The sequence below is a fragment of the Salmo trutta genome, chromosome 28, assembly GCF_901001165.1.
Source record: "Salmo trutta chromosome 28, fSalTru1.1, whole genome shotgun sequence".
In the NCBI taxonomy this organism is placed as follows: Eukaryota; Metazoa; Chordata; class Actinopteri; order Salmoniformes; family Salmonidae; genus Salmo; species Salmo trutta.
The window spans coordinates 4,228,454-4,253,123 of NC_042984.1; the positions used below are offsets into that span (position 1 = coordinate 4,228,454).

A 24,670-nucleotide genomic window follows, 5' to 3' on the forward strand; every position below is an offset into this window, starting at 1 on the left:
GGGAGGGAGGGAGGGAGGGAGGGAGGGAGAGGGAGAGAGAGAGGGAGAGAGAGAGGGAGGGAGGGAGGGAGGGAGGGAGGGAGGGAGGGAGGGAGGGAGGGAGGGAGGGAGGGAGAGAGGGAGGGAGGGAGGGAGAGGAGGAGTGGACAGGAGAAAGGCAGAGAATGAGAAGAAAGCAAAGGGGAGAGAGGGAGGGAGGGAGGGAGGGAGGGAGAGGAGGGAGGGAGGGAGGGAGAGGGAGAGAGAGAGGGAGAGAGAGAGGGAGGGAGGGAGGGAGGGAGGGAGGGAGGGAGGGAGAGAGGGAGGGAGGGAGGGAGAGGAGGAGTGGACAGGAGAAAGGCAGAGAATGAGAAGAAAGCAAAGGGGAGAGAGGGAGGGAGGGAGGGAGGGAGGGAGAGGAGGAGTGGACAGGAGAAAGGCAGAGAATGAGAAGAAAGCAAAGGGGAGGGAGGGAGGGAGGGAGGGAGGGAGGGAGAGAGAGAGGGAGGGAGGGAGGGAGGGAGGGAGGGAGGGAGGGAGGGAGGGAGGGAGGGAGGGAGAGAGAGAGAGAGGGAGAGAGGCACAGAGAGAGGAGAGAGAGAGAGAGGGAGGAGAGAGAGAGAGGGAGAGAGGCACAGAGAGAGGAGAGAGAGAGAGGGAGAGGCAGTAGCGAGAGAGGAGTGAAAGAGAGAGAGAGGGAGAGGCAGTAGCGAGAGAGGAGAGAGAGAGAGGGAGAGAGGCACAGAGAGAGGCAGTACCGTAGGCTGAATGTGATCTCTCTATAGTCTGTAGACCCAGTCCCTGCAGGGCTCATAGAGAACTCATTAATGATTCACAAGCATATTTTAAGACAATGAATTAAACATCCGACTGTTAGAGGTACCAGTTAGAGGAAGCTTTGCTTCACTGCTATTTTCAGGTCCAGAGATGTTAGATCTTGTTCAAGTCCAGGCTCTGGCTGGGCCACTCAAGGACATTCTTGTCCTGAAGCCACTCCTGCATTGTCTTGGCTGTGTACTTAGGGTCGTTGTCCTGTTGGAAGGTGAAAAGTCGACCCAGTCTGAGGTCCTGAGTGCTCTGGAGCAGGTTTTCATCAAGGATCTCTCTGTACTTTGCTCCGTTCATCTTTTCCTCGATCCTGACTAGTCTCCAAGTCTCTGCCGCTGAAAAATATCGCCACAGCATGATGCTGCCACCACCATGCTTCACCATAGGGATGGTGCCAGGTTTTCACCAGACGTGACGCATTCAGGCCAAAGTGTTCAATCTTGGTTTCATCAGACCAGAGAATCTTGTTTCTCATGGTCTGAGAGTCTTTAGGTGCCTTTTGGCACGCCAAGTGGGCTGTCACATGCATTTTACTGGGGAGTGTCTTCCATCTGGCCACTCTACCATAAAGGCCTGATTGGTGGAGTGCTGCAGAGATGGTTGTCCTACTAGAAGGTTCTCCCATCTCCACAGAGGAACTCTGGAGCTCTGTCAGAGTGACCATTGGGTTCATGGTCACCTCCCTGACCAAGGCCTTTCACAGATTGCTCAGTTTGGCCGGCCGGCCAGCTCTAGGAAGAATCTTGGTGGTTTCAAATGTCATGTCCTGACCCTAGTAAGATGTCATTTTCTATAGTAGAGTAGGTCAGGGCGTGAGAGGGGGTGTTTTGGGTTTTTCTATGTTTTCTATTTCTATGTTTATGTTCTAGGTTTTCTATTTCTATGTTTTTTGGGGGGGGGGGTGATCTCCAATTGGAGGCAGCTGGTCCTCGTTGCCTCTGACTGGAGATCATATTTAAGTAGGGGTTTATCTTACTGGGTTTTTGTGGGTAGTTTTCCATTTTGTCAAGTGTACCTGACGGAACTGTTGGCTGTTGTTTTGTTGTTTTGTTTAAGTGTCTTCATTAAAGTTAAGAAATGAGCACTCTACACGCTTGGTCCCCTTTATACGACCCACGTTACAGAACTACCCACCATGATTGAATCAAGCGGCGTGCCCGGGCTGAAATGGACACCTGGTCACATAGTGAGTGGACGGAGAGGAGAGATTGGACCTGGGGTCAGGTATCGAGAGATACCGGAGCCTACCTGGGAAGAACGAGAGGTAGCCCCCCAAAAAAATGTTGGGGGGGCACACGGGTAGTTTGGCTGGGCCAGGGGTGAGGCCTGAGTCAACTCCCCGTGCTTTGTGTGGTGAGCATGTGCCTGCCTCTCGCACTCTCTCTCCAGTGCGCCTCCATAGCCCAGTACGTCCTGTGCCTGTTCTTCGCACTCTCCCTCCAGTGCGCATCCATAACCCAGTACGGCCGGTGCCTGTTTTGAGCACTCGGTCCTCAGTGCGTCTCCCCAGTCCGGTGAGACCGGTTCCTGCTCCACGTACAAAGCCTCCAGTGATAATCAATGGTTCCGACACCTGTAGAGATGATCCATGGCACTAAGCCACTAGTGATGATCCATGGCACTAAGCCTCTAGTGATGATCCATGGCCCGGAGCCTGTTGAGATAATCCTTGGCAAAAAGCCTGGAGGGATTATAAATGGTCCGGAGCCTGTAGGGATAAACCATGGCATGCAGCCTGTAGGAATAATCCATGGCCCGGCACCTGTAGAGATAACCCATGGTAAGAAGCCTCCAGTGATGATCCATGGCGCGGAACCTGTAGAGATGATCCATGGCATGGAGCCAGCAGCAACGGTCACTAGTCCGGAACCTAGTATGACACCTCCCAGTCCGGAGCCTCCGTCGACGCTCCTCAGTCCAGAGCCTCCGTCGACGCTCCTCAGTCCGGAGCCTCCAGCGACGCTCCTCAGCCAGAGCCTCTAGCGACGCTCCTCAGTCCAGAGCCTCTAGCGACGCTTCTCCGTCCGGAGCCTCCGGCGACGCTTCTCCGTCCGGAGCCTCCAGCGACACTCCTCAGTCCGGAGCCTCCAGCGACGCTCCTCAGTCCACTGTCTCCAGCGACGCTCCTCAGCCAGAGCCTCCAGCGACGCTCCTCAGTCCGGAGCCTCCAGCGACGCTCCTCAGTCCAGAGCCTCCAGCGACGCTCCTCAGCCATAGCCTCTAGCGACGCTTCTCCGTCCAGAGCCTCCGGCGACGCTCCTCAGTCCGGAGCCTCCAGTGACGCTCCTCAGTCCGGAGCCTCTAGCGACGCTCCCCAGTCCGGAGCCTCCAGCGGCGGCCTGCAGCCCAGAACCTCCAGCAATGATCTACAGTCCGGTTCCTTCGACGACGATCCATGGTCAGGTGGTAATAAAGCAGAAGGATCAGCGGGTGGAGCGGGGAGTCCGCCCCGAACTGGAGCCGCCTCCTCTGCTGGAGGTTAAGGTCATGTGGACTGCATTTGAGCCGCCATAGACAATTATCCCCCTCCCTACCCTCCCTTTTGTTTTGTGTTTTTTTTTTTTCGTTTGTTGCATTCGGAGTCTGCACCTTTGGGGGGGGGGGGATACTGTCACGTCCTGACTCTAGTAAGATGTCATTTTCTATAGAAGACTAGGTCAGGGCGTGACAGGGGGTGTTTTGGGTTTTTCTATGTTTTCTATTTCTATGTTTGTGTTCTAGGTTTTCTATTTCTATGTAGTTTTTTTGGGGTTGATCTCCAATTGGAGGCAGCTGGTCCTTGTTGCCTCTGATTGGAGATCATATTTAAGTAGAGGTTTTTTCTTCCTGGGTTTTTGTGGGTAGTTGTTTTCCGTTTTGTCAAGTGTACCTGACGGAACTGTTGGCTGTCGTTTTGTTGTTTTGTTTAAGTGTCTTCATTAAAGAAATGAGCACTCTACACGCCGCTGCGCCTTGGTCCCCTTTATACGACCCGCGTTACATCCAACTTCTTCCATTTAAGATTGATGGAGGCCACTGTGTTCTTAGGGACCTTCAATGCTGGAGAAATGTTTTGGTACCCTTCCCCAGATCTGTGCCTCGACACAATCCTGTCTCGGAGCTCTACAGACAATTCCTTCAACCTCCTGTCTTGGTTTTTGCTCTGACATGCACTTTCAACTGTGGGACCTTATTTCAACAGGTGTGTGCCTTTCCAAATCATGTCCAATCAATTAAATTTACCACAGGTGGACTCCAATCAAGTTGTAGAAACATCTGAAGGATAATCAATGGAAACAGGATGCACCTGAGCTCAATTTCGAGTCTCATAGTAAAGGGTCCGTATGCTTATGTAAATAATGTATTTCTGTTTTTGCTTTGTCATTATTGGGTATTGTGTGTAGATTTCTGAGGGATGATCAATTATAGAATATAGAATTTTTTTTATAGAATTTTTTTTTTGGTGGGGGGCCCTAGCACTGCACAGCTGATTCAAATAATCAACTAACCCATCAAGCTTTGATCATTTGAATCAGCTGTGTAGTGTTAGGGCCAAAAAAACAAAACGTGCACCCCTTGAGGTGCCGAGGACCAAGTTTGGGAAACGCTGTGTTAGAAGATAAGAAGTTATTCTGCATAGATCATAGTAAATCCCAGGGCATAGTGTATATAATACTGTAAGGGGTTCTTCTACATAGACCATAGTAAATCCCAGGACATAGTGTCTATAATACTGTAAGGGGTTCTTCTACCTAGAAGACCATAGTAAATCCCAGGACATAGTGTATATAATACTGTAAGGGTTCTTCTACATAGACCATAGTAAATCCCAGGTCATAGTGTCTATAATACTGTAAGGGGTTCTTCTACATAGATCATAGTAAATCCCAGGTCATAGTGTCTATAATACTGTAAGGGGTTCTTCTACATAGACCATAGTAAATCCCAGGTCATAGTGTCTATAATACTGTAAGGGGTCCTTCTACATAGATCATAGTAAATCCCAGGACATAGTGTCTATAATACTGTAAGGGGTCCTTCTACCTAGAAGACCATAGTAAATACCCAGGACATAGTGTTTTAATTAACATTTGTCATTGAAACTCATGAATTCAACTGTTTATTTCAAATAGATTTGTGTCCTACTTGTAACCCTGGTTGTCCTGAACAGAACATGGTTAAACACTTCATTATGAGGCTAAATATGAGGGCTGGACAATGGAGATACATGAAGGGTGTTAAACAGGGGATAATTTACCGCAATACAATGTTTAGACTTCTGAAATTAAGTAAAAGCAATTTAATAGAAACCTGTATTATCATTACAAATGAATGAATGGAAGCCCGTTAAAATAGTATGCTCACTCTATTAGGTAAGAGACCACGTCATTGATATGTAATGTTGATCATATAACACGCCCACTCACACACAGTGATTCACACACACACACACACACACACACACACACACACACACACACACACTCCTCAGTGATTCACACAAACACAACGTCTAGAGAGAGAGAGAGAGAGAGAGAGAGAGAAACAAACAAAGAGAGAAAGAAAGAAAGAGAAGAAATGGTTCTTATGTGGTTGTTTACGACTGAATGAACGGAGTGCATACCCACAGGAGGAGAGGAGGGAGTGGGAGAGGAGGGGAGGAGGGGGTGGGAGAGGGGAGGAGAGGAGGAGGGGGTGGGAAAGAGGAGGAGAGGAGGGGAGGAGGGGGTGGGAGAGGGGAGGAGGGGAGGGGGTGGGAGAGGGGAGGAGAGGGGGGGAGGAGGGGGTGGGAGAGGGGAGGAGAGGAGGGGGTGGGAAAGAGGAGGAGGGGAGGGGGTGGGAGAGGAGTGGAGGAGGGGGTGGGAGAGAGGAGGAGATGAGAGGGGAGGAGGGGGTGGGAGAGGAGTGGAGGAGGGGGTGGGAGAGAGGAGGAGATGAGAGGGGAGGAGGGGGTGGGAGAAAAGAAGAGAATAAACAATTAGCAGGAAGGATGAGAGAAAAGGAAGGTACATCAAGCACCGCTCATCCTCCAGCCACAAAGGAGGTTCTAGTCTCCACATATGGATTTTATACTGTAGGTACTGTCCTAACCTGTAGTCTTTATGCTGTAGGTACTGTCCTAACCTGTAGTCTTTATGCTGTAGGTACTGTCCTGACCTGTAGTCTTTATACTGTAGGTACTGTCCTAACCTGTAGTCTTTATACTGTAGGTACTGTCCTGACCTGTAGTCTTTATGCTGTAGGTACTGTCCTAACCTGTAGTCTTTATACTGTAGGTACTGTCCTGACCTGTAGTCTTTATACTGTAGGTACTGTCCTAACCTGTAGTCTTTATGCTGTAGGTACTGTCCTAACCTGTAGTCTTTATGCTGTAGGTACTGTCCTAACCTGTAGTCTTTATGCTGTAGGTACTGTCCTAACCTGTAGTCTTTATACTGTAGGAACTGTCCTAACCTGTAGTCTTTATACTGTAGGTACTGTCCTAACCTGTAGTCTTTATGCTGACTTTCTCACTTTACTGTTGAATGATATATGAATGGTAATTGTTTCTGTTACAAAGTGATTTTCATTGTTTACCTTTTCATAAAAATGTGCAATTTTCCTTAAATTGGAAATATACTATTCTCGACCAAGACTAATAACTAGACTTAGAGAGAATGCCAAGAGTGTGCAAAGTTGTCATCAAGGCAAATGGTGGCTGCATTGAATAATTTCTCAAATATAAAATATACACTGCTCAAAAAAATAAAGGGAACACTTAAACAACACAATGTAACTCCAAGTCAATCACACTTCTGTGAAATCAAACTGTCCACTTAGGAAGCAACACTGATTGACAATAAATTTCACATGCTGTTGTGCAAATGGAATAGACAACAGGTGGAAATTATAGGCAATTAGCAAGACACCCCCAATAAAGGAGTGGTTCTGCAGGTGGGGACCACAGACCACTTCTCAGTTCCTATGCTTCCTGGCTGATGTTTTGGTCACTTTTGAATGCTGGCGGTGCTTTCACTCTAGTGGTAGCATGAGACGGAGTCTACAACCCACACAAGTGGCTCAGGTAGTGCAGCTCATCCAGGATGGCACATCAATGCGAGCTGTGGCAAGAAGGTTTGCTGTGTCTGTCAGCGTAGTGTCCAGAGCATGGAGGCGCTACCAGGAGACAGGCCAGTACATCAGGAGACGTGGAGGAGGCCGTAGGAGGGCAACAACCCAGTAGCAGGACCGCTACCTCCGCCTTTGTGCAAGGAGGAGCAGGAGGAGCACTGCCAGAGCCCTGCAAAATGACCTCCAGCGGGCCACAAATGTGCATGTGTCTGCTCAAACGGTCAGAAACAGACTCCATGAGGGTGGTATGATGGCCCGACGTCCACAGGTGGGGGTTGTGCTTACAGCCCAACATTGTGCAGGACGTTTGGCATTTGCCAGAGAACACCAAGATTGGCAAATTCGCCACTGGCGCCCTGTGCTCTTCACAGATGAAAGCAGGTTCACACTGAGCACGTGACAGACGTGACAGAGTCTGGAGACGCCGTGGAGAACGTTCTGCTGCCTGCAACATCCTCCAGCATGACCGGTTTGGTGGTGGGTCAGTCATGGTGTGGGGTGGCATTTCTTTGGGGGGCCGCACAGCCCTCCATGTGCTCGCCAGAGGTAGCCTGACTGCCATTAGGTACCGAGATGAGATCCTCAGACCCCTTGTGAGACCATATGCTGGTGCGGTTGGCCCTGGGTTTCTCCTAATGCAAGACAATGCTAGACCTCATGTGGCTGGAGTGTGTCAGCAGTTCCTGCAAGAGGAAGGCATTGATGCTATGGACTGGCCCGCCCGTTCCCCAGACCTGAATCCAATTGAGCACATCTGGGACATCATGTCTCGCTCCATCCACCAACGCCACGTTGCACCACAGACTGTCCAGGAGTTGGCGGATGCTTTAGTCCAGGTCTGGAAGGAGATCCCTCAGGAGACCATCCGCCACCTCATCAGGAGCATGCCCAGGCGTTGTAGGGAGGTCATACAGGCACGTGGAGGCCACACACACTATTGAGCCTCATTTTGACTTGTTTTAAGGACATTATATCAAAGTTGGATCAGCCTGTAGTGTGGTTTTCCACTTTAATTATGAGTGTGACTCCAAATCCAGACCTCCATGGGTTGATAAATTGGATTTCCATTGATTATTTTTGTGTGATTTTGTTGTCAGCACATTCAACTATGTAAAGAAAAAAGTATTTAATAAGATTATTTCATTCATTCAGATCTAGGATGTGTTATTTTAGTGTTTCCTTTATTTTTTTGAGCAGTGTATTTTGATTTGTTTAACACTTTTTTGGTTACTACATGATTCCATGTGTGTAATTTCATAGTTTTGATGTATTCACTATTATTCTACAATGTAGAAAATAGTAAAAATAAAGAAAAACCCTTGAACGAGTAGGTCTACTAAAACTTTTGACTGGTACTGTATATGTTGAGTTCAGCAAATAACAAGGAGAGACTCCATGTCACGGATTGAAATTGAAGTGGATTTATCTTGCCACTGGGATCCTTTTTAGCGAGCAGAGGGACACTAGTTCAAGCCGAGGTACGGACAGGGACAGTGAAGGAAACGATACTGTTAGCAGCACAGTGACGCTGATTACATCCGCAATCAACTTTCAACTTTGTCACAGACAAACAACAAGGGAGCATTGATCGCAGTGTGAAAATGATCTCGTCCTCATCTAGCTACTGTAGCAAGTAAGGAGGTTTTTTTTAGGGACAAACAGACAGGCTTTGTACTGTACTGCAGCAAGGCAAGGTTGGATGATGAACAGTAAGGGACCCTGCAGAGAGCCCTGGGGGATTCCTTTTGTAACTGCAGTGGAGTCTGAGGTGTGACCATTGAGGTTAGTGAGGTGTAAGATTGTACTGTTGTTTCCTACTGTACTGCAGGAACAGGACGTCCCAGTGATCCAGCTGTCAGGAGAGGCACTTTACTGGAGTAGATGTGAGGATTAATCCCAAATAGCACCCTATTCCTTATGTAGTGCACTACTTTTGACATAGGGTTCTGGTCAAAAGTAGTGCACTAAATAGGGAATAGGATGCCATTTTGGGACAACGCTAGCGTGTTAATAATAATCCTAAAGGGTAAGAAGACATTCAGGTTCGGATGAGCTCTCAGAACTACGGAGTGGGAAGACATGGATAATGTAATGTACTGTAGACGAGTGGTTGTGTCCCAAATGAAACCCTATTCAGTGCACTACCTTTGCCAATGGCACTAAAGTAGTGCACATTATAGAGAATAGGGTTCCATTTGGGATGCATCCTAGATAGAAGCTTTGAACTGGATTTGTGAGCGTCTTCATAATCACGAGAGAGAGAGAGAGAGAGAGAGAGAGAGAGAGAGAGAGAGTAGGGGGAGAGAGAGAGAGAGAGACAGAGAGAGACAGAGAGAGACAGACTTCACACCAATGACAAGTGGTTCTTTAAAAAAAAATATTCACTTAGAAATCATCTTTTGAAGTTGATTTGATTCAGGCTCCCTTCAGGCTGCCAGCCAGGGTTCGTAAAAAAAAAAATCCCCTGAACTGAATTGTGTTTTGTATTACAGAGCTAAAGGGCTGTCATGAGTTCTCAGCTGCTTGGATTTAGAGGCAGTTTGAAAAGGCAGGCTGTCAGAAAAGTCAAAGCAAATGTCACAGTCAAAGTGATTATACCCTGAGGGTGGAAAAAACAGAGTTAAAAGCTTGTAGACAGCTCTTCAACCTCAAGGTGTTGAGTTTTGAGTGTATTTTGGATTGTGTTATATCATTTATTTATATGTTGATTTGTTTATTTTGTGAGTGAAAAGGCATCAACAACAGAAGAGAGTGTCTATTTGGGAGTCATTCTATCTGTCTACGGTCAACAACAGAAGATATAATGACTCCCAAATAGACACTCTTCTGTTGTTGACCGTGGACAGATAAAATGAGGAATGCTTTTCCAACAGCCTTGAAGGAGCTCCCACATATATGCTGAGCACTTTTTGACTGCTTTTTCTTCCCTCTGCGTTCCAACCCGTCTCAATTGGGTTGAGGTCGGGCAATTATGGAGGCCAGGTCATCTGATGCAGCACTCCATCACTCTCCTTGCAGTTTAGCCATAATTATGACTTTGTGGCTGTCGTAACTTAGTGACGACGTTGTACACGAGCTCCAGCTGATTCTTGTTCATTTTCCTTATTATGCGTGACGAGCAAAGTCTAACTGTCGTGAGAAGGGACTGTCTGTCTTGGGGGCCATATAGTCGGCCTTAGAGCCAATGAGAAGAAAGAAGGGGCTTTGTCAGGGAACACACCCTTATCAAGGGCCGTCCACTTGTCAGGGAACTGCCCTCCTCTCCACTTGCTACATTCAAACCAAATTGTCCTGAACAAGTCAAATTATTTGGGATGTGGACATTTAATGAGTCGGATTTAGCCCATTTTTTTTTTTGATCAGACATACGAGGATGAATATTACATATCATGTAAGGATATCAATTGAAATTAGACATTTATTGATAAATATCAATACATACATGATCAGGTAATGGTTACAGATTTTGATACGTTTCTGAAAACGTGTGTATTCCTTCATACTTTAGTAGAAATGCTTAGATACGTCAGCATGTTGACCCTTTCCGGGGTTAGAATATTAGACAAATATACTATTACAAAAGTATGCGGAAACCCCTTCAAATCTTTCGATTCGGCTTTTTCAGACACACCCGTTGCTGACAGGTGTATAACATTTAGTACACAGCCATGCAATCTCCATAGCGAAAAAAAAACAATGGCAGTAGAATGGCCTTACTGAAGAGCTCATTGACTTTCAACGTGGCACGTTCATAGGATGCCACCTTTCCAACAAGTCAGTTTCTGCCTTGCTAGAGCTGCCCCCCCCCCCCCCCCCCCCCCCGGTCAACTGTAAGTGCTGTTATTGTGAAGTAGAAACGTCTAGGAGCAACATTGGCTCAGCCGCGAAGTGGTAGGCCACAACAAGCTCACAGAACGGGACCGGTGAGTGCTGAAGCGGTTAGCACGTAAAAATTGTCTGTCCTCTGGAAGCAACATAAGCACAAGAACTGTTTGTCGGGAGCTTCATGAAATGGGTTTCCGCGGCCGAGCAGCCGCAAACAAGCCTAAGATCACCATGCGCAATGCCAAGCGTCAGCTGGAGTGGTGTAAAACTCGCCGCCATTGGACTCTGGAGCAGTGGAAACATATTCTCTGGAGTGAGAAATCACGCTTCACCATCTGGCAGTCCGATGGATGAATCTGGGTTTGGCGGATGCCAGGAGAACTTTGCCTGCCCAAATGCATAGTGCCAACTGTAAAGTTTGGTGGAGGAGGAATAATGGTCTGCGGCATGCGCATCATGTGTGTGCCTTGAACGTGTCTAACCCCAGATATCTTTTTGGAGTCATACAGTAGCAGGGAGATTTCAGAGGTCCCATTTACAGAGAATATCCTAGCTCCGCATATTAAATGAATTTAGGACATGAGTATCTGGAGAATATCTAGTCCTTATATTTAATAAAATGTCAGCTATCTGGAAATATATAGATACAGGTAACCCCTGATATTGACCCCCTTTCGCCCAGTGCAGTGTGTTTTTGAGTGATGCAAAGAGACGGGATTCCTAGCAGTGATTTGATTGATTATCCTCTCTGCTCAATCCTCCTGCTGTACTAAACCCTTGGTCCTATGTACTAAACCCTTGGTTCTATGTACTAAACCCTTGGTCCTATGTACTAAATCCTTGGTTCTATGTGCTAAACCCTTGGTCCTATGTGCTAAACCCTTGGTCCTATGTGCTAAACCCTTGGTCCTATGTACTAAACCCTTGGTCCTATGTGCTAAACCCTTGGTCCTATGTACTAAACCCTTGGTCCTATGTGCTAAACCCTTGGTCCTATGTACTAAACCCTTGGTCCTATGTACTAAACCCTTGGTCCTATGTACTAAATCCTTGGTTCTATGTACCTGACCCTTGGTTCTATGTGCTAAACCCTTGGTCCTATGTACTAAACCCTTGGTCCTATGTACTAAACCCTTGGTCCTGTGTACTAATCCAGTGGTCCTATGTGCTAAACCCTTGGTCCTATGTGCTAAACCCTTGGTCCTATGTACTAAATCCTTGGTTCTATGTGCTAAACCCTTGGTCATATGTGCTAAACCCTTGGTCCTATGTACTAAATCCTTGGTCCTATGTACTAAACCCTTGGTCCTATGTGCTAAACCCTTGGTCCTATGTGCTAAACCCTTGGTCCTATGTACTAAACCCTTGGTCCTATGTGCTAAACCCTTGGTCCTATGTACTAAACCCTTGGTCCTGTGTACTAATCCATTGGTCCTATGTGCTAAACCCTTGGTCCTATGTGCTAAACCCTTGGTCCTATGTGCTAAACCCTTGGTCCTATGTGCTAAACCCTTGGTCCTATGTACTAAACCCTTGGTCCTATGTACTAAACCCTTGGTTCTATGTGCTAAACCCTTGGTTCTATGTGCTAAACCCTTGGTCCTATGTACTAAACCCTTGGTCCTATGTACTAAACCCTTGGTCCTATGTACTAATTCCTTGGTTCTATGTACCTGACCCTTGGTTCTATGTGCTAAACCCTTGGTTCTATGTGCTAAACCCTTGGTCCTATGTACTAAACCCTTGGTCCTATGTACTAAACCCTTGGTCCTATGTACTAAATCCTTGGTTCTATGTACTAATTCCTTGGTTCTATGTACCTGACCCTTGGTTCTATGTGCTAAACCCTTGGTCCTATGTGCTAAACCCTTGGTTCTATGTGCTAAACCCTTGGTCCTATGTGCTAAACCCTTGGTCCTATGTGCTAAACCCTTGGTTCTACGTGCTAAACCCTTGGTTCTATGTGCTAAACCCTTGGTCCTATGTGCTAAACCCTTGGTCCTATGTGCTAAACCCTTGGTCCTATGTGCTAAACCCTTGGTCCTATGTGCTAAACCCTTGGTTCTATGTGCTAAACCCTTGGTCCTATGTGCTAAACCCTTGGTCCTATGTGCTAAACCCTTGGTCCTATGTGCTAAACCCTTGGTCCTATGTACTAAACCCTTGGTCCTATGTACTAAACCCTTGGTCCTATGTACTAAATCCTTGGTTCTATGTACCTGACCCTTGGTTCTATGTGCTAAACCCTTGGTCCTATGTACTAAACCCTTGGTCCTATGTACTAAACCCTTGGTCCTGTGTACTAATCCATTGGTCCTATGTGCTAAACCCTTGGTCCTATGTGCTAAACCCTTGGTCCTATGTGCTAAACCCTTGGTTCTATGTGCTAAACCCTTGGTCCTATGTGCTAAACCCTTGGTCCTATGTGCTAAACCCTTGGTCCTATGTGCTAAACCCTTGGTTCTACGTGCTAAACCCTTGGTCCTATGTGCTAAACCCTTGGTTCTACGTGCTAAACCCTTGGTTCTATGTGCTAAACCCTTGGTCCTATGTGCTAAACCCTTGGTCCTATGTGCTAAACCCTTGGTCCTATGTGCTAAACCCTTGGTTCTACGTGCTAAACCCTTGGTTCTATGTGCTAAACCCTTGGTTCTATGTGCTAAACCCTTGGTCCTATGTGCTAAACCCTTGGTCCTATGTGCTAAACCCTTGGTCCTATGTGCTAAACCCTTGGTCCTATGTGCTAAACCCTTGGTCCTATGTGCTAAACCCTTGGTCCTATGTGCTAAACCCTTGGTCCTATGTGCTAAACCCTTGGTTCTACGTGCTAAACCCTTGGTTCTATGTGCTAAACCCTTGGTTCTATGTGCTAGACCCTTGGTCCTAGGTGTGTGTACAGGATGTGGGGTTGGGGGCAGAACACACATTTCTGTTGGACAGTTGTAGATATTGGGCAATGGTCTTCTTCTGTGTCCTGTCCCTGTAGGTGTGGTGTCCTAACCCCAACCCCTTCAGTAACCCTAACCTATGTCCTAACCCTTAACCCTCGTGTCCTAAACCCAACCCATACAGTAACCCTAACCTATGTCCTAACCCTTAACCCTCGTGTCCTAACTCCAAACCTATGTCCTAACCCTTAACCCTTGTGTCCTAACTGCTACCCTATGTCCTAACCCTTAACCCTTGTGTCCTAACCCCTACCCTATGTCCTAACCCTCGTGTCCTAACCCCTAACATATGCCCTGTCCTCCTCCTAGGTGTAGAGTGTATCGTAGTCCTCCCAGACCCTCGTAGCTACTGGGACCCGGTGTTCGGCACCTGCGTTTTCCTCTTTTCCTTCCTCATCCCGGTGGCCATCATCAGTGTCTGCTACAGCCTGATGGTGAAGCGCCTTCGCAGCGTCCGCATCCTGTCCGGCTCCAAGGAGAAGGACCGCAACCTGCGCCGCATCACTCGCATGGTCCTGGTAGTCGTGGCAGCCTTCGTGGTCTGTTGGACCCCCGTCCAGATCATGGCTCTGGCCCAGTCGTTAGGTTTCAACCTGAGTAGCCTCCTCACCATGGCCCTGATGCACTTCTGTATCGCGTTGGGCTACGTCAACAGCAGTCTTAACCCAGTCCTCTACGCCTTCCTGGACGAGAACTTCAAGAGGTGCTTCAGGGAGTTCTGCCACCCGGGTCCATTCCGCCTGGACAGCCGGCAGCAGTCGGGTCGGATGAGGAGCATCGCCCGCGAGGTGGCCTACAATTGCAAGACGGCGGATGGGAATACAAACCCCGCATGACTAGGCGTGGAGCTGCCCCTGGTCTGCCAGGAACCCCAGAACAACCACCACCAAGGGACAGGGAACTCCAACATGGAGCTCACCCAGATCACTACCCTCTAGCAGCTTGTCGGCCCCCTGGGCTGGGGCCGAACGAGGACAGGCCGAGGAAGAGGACTGGAGGTGGCCCAAGGCAGGGGCAGGGACACTGTCCGAATGGCCTGGTTGGGGCCGGATCTAGGCCGGAGCTGTTTGGAGGCCGAACAGCAGTCTAACGGACCTTCTACTAGGGACTAAGGGGCTTCTCTGTGTCTTTAGTGAACATGGATGTTATTTACATGGATGTCATGTTGTCTTTATTTAGTTGGTTTAATCATTTTCAGGTCTATTTAAGTTCAGAGTTTAGGTCTGTGTGTGTCAAGGACAATTTCCGCGAATGTCAACAGTTTTTGCTCACACTTATCTCAACTCTGAGTCTGTTGATTGGATGATTAATTATGTTGTCGTTGTCATTTTTTTCATTGTGTTGTATAGATGCTTTATTGTCTGTTTCTACGCTGTAGGTAATTACTTTAAGTGGATGTTATTAGTTTATTTCTGTTTTATTTTGTTCGAGAGAGAAACAATTTGTCTGATTCCATGGCCTTAAATACCAAACAAAGTCTGTATAAATACTATCCACTATCCTGGATAAAGTGTGTCAGTCCTTGATGGTGCTGTACTGTAAGTTTCCTTGTTTGTTTTGTATCACCTTGCAGGTGTTGTGTAGGAACGGGCAACACATCACAACAGACACTTGCATGTTGAAGCCTTTATTATTCATTGTTACGATGAAATAACGGCAGATGATGATGCCGCCTGATGTTCCGTGTATGAATATTTCTGCTTGTCGTCCTGTAAAAATGAAGCAAATATATTTTGTCTATAATTTGTTTGAATACAGGCTGCATCACATCTGGCCGTGATTGGTAGTCCCATAGAGCGGCGCACAATTGGCCCAGCGTCGTCTGGGTTTGGACGGTGTGGGCCGTCATTGTAAATAAGAATTTGTTCTTAACTGACTAGCCGAGTTAAATGAAGGTTAAATAAAAAAAGTATAATAATTACCCTGGATACATAACATGGTGTTACCCTGGATACATAACATGGTGTTACCCTGGATACATAACATGGTGTTACCCTGGATACAAACCATGGTGTTACCCTGGATACATAACATGGTGTTACCCTGGATACATAACATGGGTTTACCCTGGATACATAACATGGTGTTACCGTGGATACAAACCATGGTGTTACCCTGGATACATAACACGGTGTTACCCTGGATACATAACATGGTGTTACCCTGGATACATAACATGGTTTTCCTCTATATACAGTGCCTTCAGGAAGTAGTCACACCCATTTACTTTTTCCACATTTTGTTGTGTTACAGCCTGAATTTAAAATTAAATTGAGATTGTTTTGTCACTGGCCTACACACACAATACCCCATAGTGTCAAAGTGGAATTGTGTTTTTTGAATAAAAAAAACTGTATTAAAAATGAAAAGCTGAAACATCAATAAGTATCCAACCCTTTTGTAATGTGCTTAAAAAGGAACATAATAAATTGCATGGACTCACTCTGTGTGCAGTAATAGTGTTTAACAAGATTTTTTAAGGACTACCTCATCTTTGTACCCAACACATACAATGATCTGTAAGGTCCCTCAGTCTAGCAGTGAATTTCAAACACAGATTCAACCACAAAGACCAGGGAGGTTTTCCAAAGCTTTGCGAAGAAGGGCACCTATTGGTAGAAATATAATATTCCTTTGAGCATGGTAAAGTTATTAATTACACTTTGGATGGTGTATCAATACACCCAGTCACTACAAAGATACGGGCGTACTTCCTAACTCAGTTACCGGAGAGAAAGGAAACCACTCAGGGATTTCACCATGAGGCCAATGGTGACTTCAAAGCAGTTACAGAGTTTAGTGGCTGTGATAGGAGAAAACTAAGGATGGATCAACAACATCGTAGTTACTGCACAACACTAACTTAATTGACAGAGTGAAGAAAAGGAAGCCTGTACAGAATAAAATATTCCAAAACATGCATCTTGTTTGCAACAAGGCAATAAAGTAATACAGCAAAAGATGTGGCAAAGCAAATCACTTTTTGTCCTTAATACAAAATGTTATATTTGGGGCAAGTCCAATAGATGACATTACTGAGTAACACTCTCCATATTTTCAAGCGTAGTGGTGGCTGCACCATGTTATGGGTATGCTTGTAATCGTTAAGGACTGGGGAGTTTTTCAGGGTAAAAAATAAATGAGTTGGAGTTAAGCACAGGCAAAATCCTAGAGGAAAACCTGGTTCAGTCTGCTTTTCAACAGATACTGGGAGATTAATTCACCTTTCAGCAGGACAATAACCTAAAACACAAGGTCAAATCTACAATGGAGTTACTTACCAAGAAGACAGTGAATGTTCCCGAGTGGCCGAGTTACATTTTTTACTTAAATCTGCTTGAAAAACACCTGAAAATGGTTGTTTAGCGATCATCAACAACCAATTTCACAGAGCGTGAAGAATTTTGAAAGAATAATGGGCAAATGTTGCACAATCCAAATGTGGAAAGCGCTTAGAGACTTACTCAGAAAGACTCACAGCTGTAATCGCTGCTAAAGGTGATTCTAAGATGTATTGACTTGGTGGGTTGAATACTTATCTAATCAAGATAGATTAGTGTTTTATTTTTCATGATTTGTTTTTAACAAATGTTAGAATTCTTCTTCCAGAGTGTTTTGTGTAGTTAATTGACAACAAAAAAAATTCAATTCAATCAATTTAATCCCTCTTTGTAAAACAATGACATGTGGACAATTTCAAGGGGTGTGAATACTTTTTGGATGCACTGTATATATAGACATGGTGTTACTCTGTAAATATAACATGGTGTTACTCTGTATATATAACATGGTGTTACTCTGTATATATAACATGGTGTTACTCTGTATATATAACATGGTGTTACTCTGTATATATAACATGGTGTTACTCTGTATATATAACATGGTGTTACTCTGTATATATAACATGGTGTTACTCTGTATATATAACATGGTGTTACTCTGTATATATAACATGGTGTTACTCTGTATATATAACATGGTGTTACTCTGTATATATAACATGGTGTTACTCTGTAAATATAACATGGTGTTACTCTGTATATATAGACATGCTATATAAAAGTATGTAAAAGTATTGTTCCAATCATCTATCTAAGACACTTGTAAAACTTCTGTATGTGTTTAGTAATCACGTTATTGGTGTATATGTACTACATGAGTCTGCTTGTACAGGGAGAATCTTTCCAAGGTTACAAAATTCCGGTAGCTTTACCAAAATTACCAGGTCTTTCGAGAATCCTGGTTGGGTATTCCGGGAATCTTCTAACCAGGTTTTCTAGAATACCAGGGATTTCAGGGAAAGTTACTGGAATTTTTGCAACCCGTCTTTCCATTAGTTTACATGTCCAGACCACTTGAATGTCAACAGAATATTATCAAAAATCCAAATCTAGCAAAATTATTATTGCCATTATTATTAAAGATCAAAACAGTGTTTTTGCATAAATGGTTGTTGCTGTAATGAAGATTGTAACAGTATGTTTACTCGTGAACTGCATTTTACGTAGCTATTTATTATGATTCATTTGTGGTTCATTTGCTGATGAAGAACTAAGTTTATATGCTAGACCTATTTTTGTTCATGCTTAAGACATTTTATATGCAAGCCTGCTTGTTGTTGATTCTAAAGACAGTTTATATGCTAGACAGCTTGTTTTTTATGCTAAAGACAGTTTATATGCTAGCCAGCTTGTTGTTGATGCTAAAGACAGTTTATATGGTAGCCAGGTTGTATTTGATGCTAAAGACAGTTTATATGCTAGCCAGCTTGTTGTTGATGCTAAAGACAGTTTATATGGTAGCCAGCTTCTTGTTGATGCTAAAGAACATTTGCAGAAGCTTGAATTTAAAAATGTTATATTTTTATCTGCATATGAATAAAATGGTTGTGATGGGAAGTATCCTTTGTTTTTGTTTTATTCTCTCTACTAATCAGATAATATAACCTTTATTATCATCCCGAAGCATAACCACTTAAAGGGCTAGTTCATCTAAAATAAAGTTGGACATTATATTTCGATTTACCTCATGCTTTTGAGAGCACCGCTAGCTGCGTCCATCTATTACCATTAGCATTGCTACATACTCCAAAAATGCTAGACAGGAGATGGTGTTCAATGCTAAATACAATGCTAACGGACATTCAAACTTGTCCGGAGTAGGGTTGCAAATTTCTGGTAACTTGGTTTTCCAGAAATCGTGGTTGGAAGATTTTCGGAACCAGGAAGGAATAAGCAGGAAATCCGTGAATCCTCCAACTAGGTAGGATTTCTAGAAAACCTGTGGATTTTGGGAAAGTTACCCGGAATTTTGCAACCCTAGTCTTAATTAATAAACACATCTAAAATAAGTTCAAAACAGCGTACAACTTAGATGAGCTCTCCCTTTTCGTGTTGCTTTGAATGATGCAAGTGACTTAATAGACTCTTAAAAAAAAGTTACTATCTAGAACCTAAAACGGTAGGAGAACCCTTTGAAGAACCCTTTTTGGTTCCAGGTAAAAACCCTTTTTGGGTTCCATGTAAAACCCTTTCCCGCAGAGGGTTCTACATAGAATCAAAAAGAGATTTACCTGGAACCAAAAAGGGTTCTCCTATGGGGACAGCTGACTAACCGTTTCGGAATCCTTTTTTCTAAGAGTGTACACCAGCAGATGAAAATGTCTGTTACTCAACACCAGAGCTGTAATACAATTAATACAAAAAACAATGTTTTAACCTGTTGGGGGTAGGGGGCAGTATTTACACGGCCGGATAAAAAATGTACCCGATTTAATCTGGTTATTACTACTGCCCAGAAACTAGAATATGCATATAATTATTGGCTTTGGATAGAACACACCCTAAAGTTTCTAAAACTGTTTGAATGGTGTCTGTGAGTATAACAGAACTCATATGGCAGGCAAAAACCTGAGAAGATTCTGAACAGGAAGTGGCCTGTCTGACAAGTTCTTGTTCATCTTGGCTCTTTTTATTGAAGACTGAGGATCTTTGCTGTAACGTGACACTTCCTATGGCTCCCATAGGCTCTCAGAGCCCGGGAAAAAGCTGAATGATATCGAGGCAGCCCCAGGCTGAAACACATTATCGCGTTTGGAAAGTGGCCGATCAGAGGACAATGGGCTTAGGCGCGTTCACGAGTTATTTTCTTTCGTCTTTTTACCTAAACGCAGATTCACGGTCAGAATATTATCGCTTTTTTACGAGAAAAATGGCATAAAAATTGATTTTAAACAGCGGTTGACATGCTTCGAAGTACGGTAATGGAATATTTAGACATTTTTTGTCACGAAATGCGTCCCTTATTTACACTTCGGATAGTGTCTTGAACACACGAACAAAACGCCGCTATTTGGATATAACTATGGATTATTTGGGACCAAACCAACATTTGTTATTGAAGTAGAAGTCCTGGGAGTGCATTCTGACGAAGAACACCAAAGGTAATCAAACTTTTCTAATAGTAAATCGGAGTTTGGTGAAGGCTAAACTTGCTGGGTGTCTAAATAGCTAGCCCTGTGATGCCGGGCTATCTACTTAGAATATTGCAAAATGTGCTTTCACCGAAAAGCTATTTTAAAATCGGACATATCGAGTGCATAGAGGAGTTCTGTATCTATAATTCTTAAAATAATTGTTGTGCTTTTTGTGAACGTTTATCGTGAGTAATTTAGTACATTTTTAGTAAATTCACCGGAAGTTTGCGGGGGTATGCTAGTTCTGAACGTCACATGCTAATGTAAAAAGCTGGTTTTTGATATAAATATGAACTTGATTGAACAAAACATGCATGTATTGTATAACATAATGTCCTAGGGTTGTCATCTGATGAAGATCATCAAAGGTTAGTGCTGCATTTAGCTGTCTTCTGGGTTTTTGTGACATTATATGCTAGCTTGAAAAATGGGTGTCTGATTATTTCTGGCTGGGTACTCTGCTGACATAATCTAATGTTTTGCTTTCGTTTTAAAGCCTTTTTGAAATTGGACAGTGTGGTTAGATTAACGAGAGTCTTGTCTTTAAAATGCTGTAAAATAGTCATATGTTGGTTTTTTCCTGTTCCTGTTTCCTGTTTCCTGCTTCCGGTCACAACTTGCAGACTTGTTTACGCTGTTGTGCGTTTTTACTTTGCTACCTGACGGTTTTTACTTTTTCATTACCGTATATTTTTACTTTTTCCCTCACTCAACTTTTTTTTTCAACTTTCCTACCCCGGAGGTTTTATCTGGACATGGTTCGTCAGGACTTCAAACAGCCGAAGCTAAGTAACATTAACATGATGCCTTCTAATTGCAGTCGTTGTACTCATAATATACAGGAGAACGATCGCCTTACGGCAAGGATAGCTGTGCTGCAAGCCCAGCTTCAGACGCAATCGTTAGGCAAGGGTCATTTCAGTGTAGGAAAGGATGAAACAGCGTCTGTGCCACCAGCAAGTACAGATAGTAACGTTAGTATAAACCCCCTCGCACGGTCCCCGCAGCCGGACATCTTTCTCATGGCTTCTGGAGGGAAACGCTGTAGGAATGCTCAACCGGTGTCGCTTATTCAGCCGACAGAAACTTTCAACCGGTTCTCCCCGTTAAGCGAGTCGGAGTCGGAGGCCGAGACTTCTCTGGTCTCTGCTCCTCCCGCTGTGGGGTCTGAGACGCCGACGGCTCCCACCATTAGCTCTGACAAATTGAAAACCCTAGTCATTGGCGACTCCATTACCCGCAGTATTAGACTTAAAACTAATCATCCAGCGATCATACACTGTTTACCAGGGGGCAGGGCTACCGACGTTAAGGCTAATCTAAAGACGGTGCTGGCTAAAGCTAAAACTGGCGAGTGTAGAGAGTATAGAGATATTGTTATCCACGTCGGCACCAACGATGTTAGGATGAAACAGTCAGAGGTCACCAAGCGCAATATAGCTTCAGCGTGTAAATCAGCTAGAAAGATGTGTCGGCATCGAGTAATTGTCTCTGGCCCCCTCCCAGTTAGGGGGAGTGATGAGCTCTACAGCAGAGTCTCACAACTCAATCGCTGGATGAAAACTGTTTTCTGCCCCTCCCAAAAGATAGAATTTGTAGATAACTGGCCCTCTTTCTGGGATTCACCCACAAACAGGACCAAGCCTGGCCTGCTGAGGAGTGACGGACTCCATCCTAGCTGGAGGGGTGCTCTCATCTTATCTACGAACATAGACAGGGCTCTAACTCCTCTAGCTCCACAATGAAATAGGGTGCAGGCCAGGCAGCAGGCTGTTAGCCAGCCTGCCAGCTTAGTGGAGTCTGCCATTAGCACAGTCAGCGTAGTCAGCTCAGCTTTCCCCATTGAGACCGTGTCTGTGCCTCGATCTTGGTTGGGCAAAATTAAAAATGGCGGTGTTCGCTTCAGTAATCTTACTAGTATAAAGACCTCCTCCATTCCTGCCATTATTGAAAGAGATTGTGATACTTCACATCTCAAAATTGGGTTACTTAATGTTAGATCCCTCACTTCCAAGGCAGTTATAGTCAATGAACTAATCACTGATCATAATCTTGATGTGATTGGCCTGACTGAAACATGGCTTAAGCCTGATGAATTTACTGTGTTAAATGAGGCCTCACCCCCTGGTTACACTAGTGACCAAACCCCCCGTGCATCCGGCAAAGGCGGAGGTGTTGCTAACATTTACGATAGCAAATTTCAATTTACAAAAAAAAAAACAATGACGTTTTCGTCTTTTGAGCTTCTAGTCATGAAATCTATGCAGCCTACTCAATCACTTTTTATAGCTACTGTTTACAGGCCTCCTGGGCCATATGCAGTGTTCCTTACTGAGTTCCCTGAATTCCTATCGGATCTTGTAGTCATAGCAGATAATATTCTAATTTTTGGTGACTTTAACATTCACATGGAAAAGTCCACAGACCCACTCCAAAAGGCTTTCGGAGCCATCATCGACTCAGTGGGTTTTGTCCAACATGTTTCTGGACCTACTCACTGCCACAGTCATACTCTGGACCTAGTTTTGTCCCATGGAATAAATGTTGTGGATCTTAATGTTTTTCCTCATAATCCTGGATTATCGGACCACCATTTTATTGCGTTTACAATTGCAACAAATAATCTGCTCAGACCCCAACCAAGGAAGATTAAAAGTCGTGCTATAAATTCTCAGACAACCCAAAGATTCCTTGATGCCCTTCCAGACTCCCTCTGCCTACCCAAGGACGTCAGAGGACAAGAATCAGTTAACCACCTAACCGAGGAACTCAATTCAACCTTGCGCAATACCCTAGATGCAGTTGCACCCCTAAAAATTAAAAACATCTGTCATAAGAAACTAGCTCCCTGGTATACAGAAAATACACGAGCTCTGAAGCAAGCTTCCAGAAAATTGGAACGGAAATGGCGCCACACTAAACTGGAAGTCTTCCGACTAGCTTGGAAAGACAGTACCGTGCAGTATCGAAGAGCCCTCACTGCTGCACGATCATCCTATTTTTCCAACTTAATTGAGGAAAATAAGAACAATCCGAAATTTCTTTTTGACACTGTCGCAAAGCTAACTAAAAAGCAGCATTCGCAAATGGAGGATGGCTTTCACTTCAGCAGTAATAAATTTATGAACTTTTTTGAGGAAAAGATCATGATCATTAGAAAGCAAATTACGGACTCCTCTTTAAATCTGGGTATTCCTCCAGGGCTTCATTGTCCAGAGTCTGCACAACTCTGCCAGGACCTTGGCTCAAGGGAGATACTAAAGTGTTTTAGTACTATATCTCTTGACACAATGATGAAAATAATCATGGCCTCCAAACCCTCAAGCTGCATACTGGACCCTATTCCAACTAAACTACTGAAAGAGCTGCTTCCTGTGCTTGGCCCTCCTATGTTGAACATAATAAACGGCTCTCTATCCACCGGATGTGTACCAAGCTCACTAAAAGTGGCAGTAATAAAGCCTCTCTTGAAAAAGCCGAATCTTGACCCAGAAATTATAAAAAACTATCGGCCTATATCGAATCTTCCATTCCTCTCAAAAATTTTAGAAAAAGTTGTTGCGCAGCAACTCACTGCCTTCCTGAAGACAAACAATGTATACGAAACGCTTCAGTCTGGTTTTAGACCCCATCATAGCACTGAGACTGCACTTGTGAAGGTGGTAAATGACCTTTTAATGACGTCAGACCGAGGCTCTGCATCTGTCCTCATGCTCCTAGATCTTAGTGCCGCTTTTGATACCATCGATCACCACATTCTTTTGGAGAGATTGGAAACCCAAATTGGTCTACATGGACAAGTTCTGGCCTGGTTTAGATCTTATCTGTCGGAAAGATATCAGTTTGTCTCTGTGAATGGTTCGTCCTCTGACAAATCAATTGTAAATTTCGGTGTTCCTCAAGGTTCCGTTCTAGGACCACTATTGTTTTCACTATATATTTTACCTCTTGGGGATGTCATTCGAAAACATAATGTTAAATTTCACTGCTATGCGGACGACACACAGCTGTACATTTCAATGAAACATGGTGAAGCCCCAAAATTGCTCTCGCTAGAAGCCTGTGTTTCAGACATAAGGAAGTGGATGGCTGCAAATTTTCTACTTTTAAACTCGGACAAAACAGAGATGCTTGTCCTAGGTCCCAAGAAACAAAGAGATCTTCTGTTGAATCTGACAATTAATCTGGATGGTTGTACAGTCGTCTCAAATAAAACTGTGAAGGACCTCGGCGTTACTCTGGACCCTGATCTCTCTTTTGAAGAACATATCAAGACTGCTTCAAGGACAGCTTTTTTCCATCTACGTAACATTGCAAAAATCAGAAACTTTCTGTCCAAAAATGACGCAGAAAAATTAATCCATGCTTTTGTTACTTCTAGGCTCGACTACTGCAATGCTCTACTTTCCGGCTACCCGGATAAAGCACTAAACAAACTTCAGTTAGTGCTAAATACGGCTGCTAGAATCCTGACTAGAACCAAAAAATTTGATCATATTACTCCAGTGCTAGCTTCCCTACA

At 44.5% G+C, this 24,670-nt stretch overlaps 1 protein-coding gene across 1 annotated transcript in view; it reads left to right on the forward strand.

Annotated features, from left to right (window-relative positions):
- LOC115165292 (nociceptin receptor-like) overlaps positions 1 to 14,569 on the forward strand; it is a 59,456-nt gene extending 44,887 nt beyond the window's left edge. The window contains exon 4 of the mRNA XM_029718337.1: positions 13,980 to 14,569. Coding sequence (XP_029574197.1) covers positions 13,980 to 14,506 — 527 coding nt within the window. The 3' untranslated portion in view covers positions 14,507 to 14,569. The remainder of the gene's footprint in view (positions 1 to 13,979) is intronic.
- Positions 14,570 to 24,670: the final 10,101 nt, after the last annotated feature.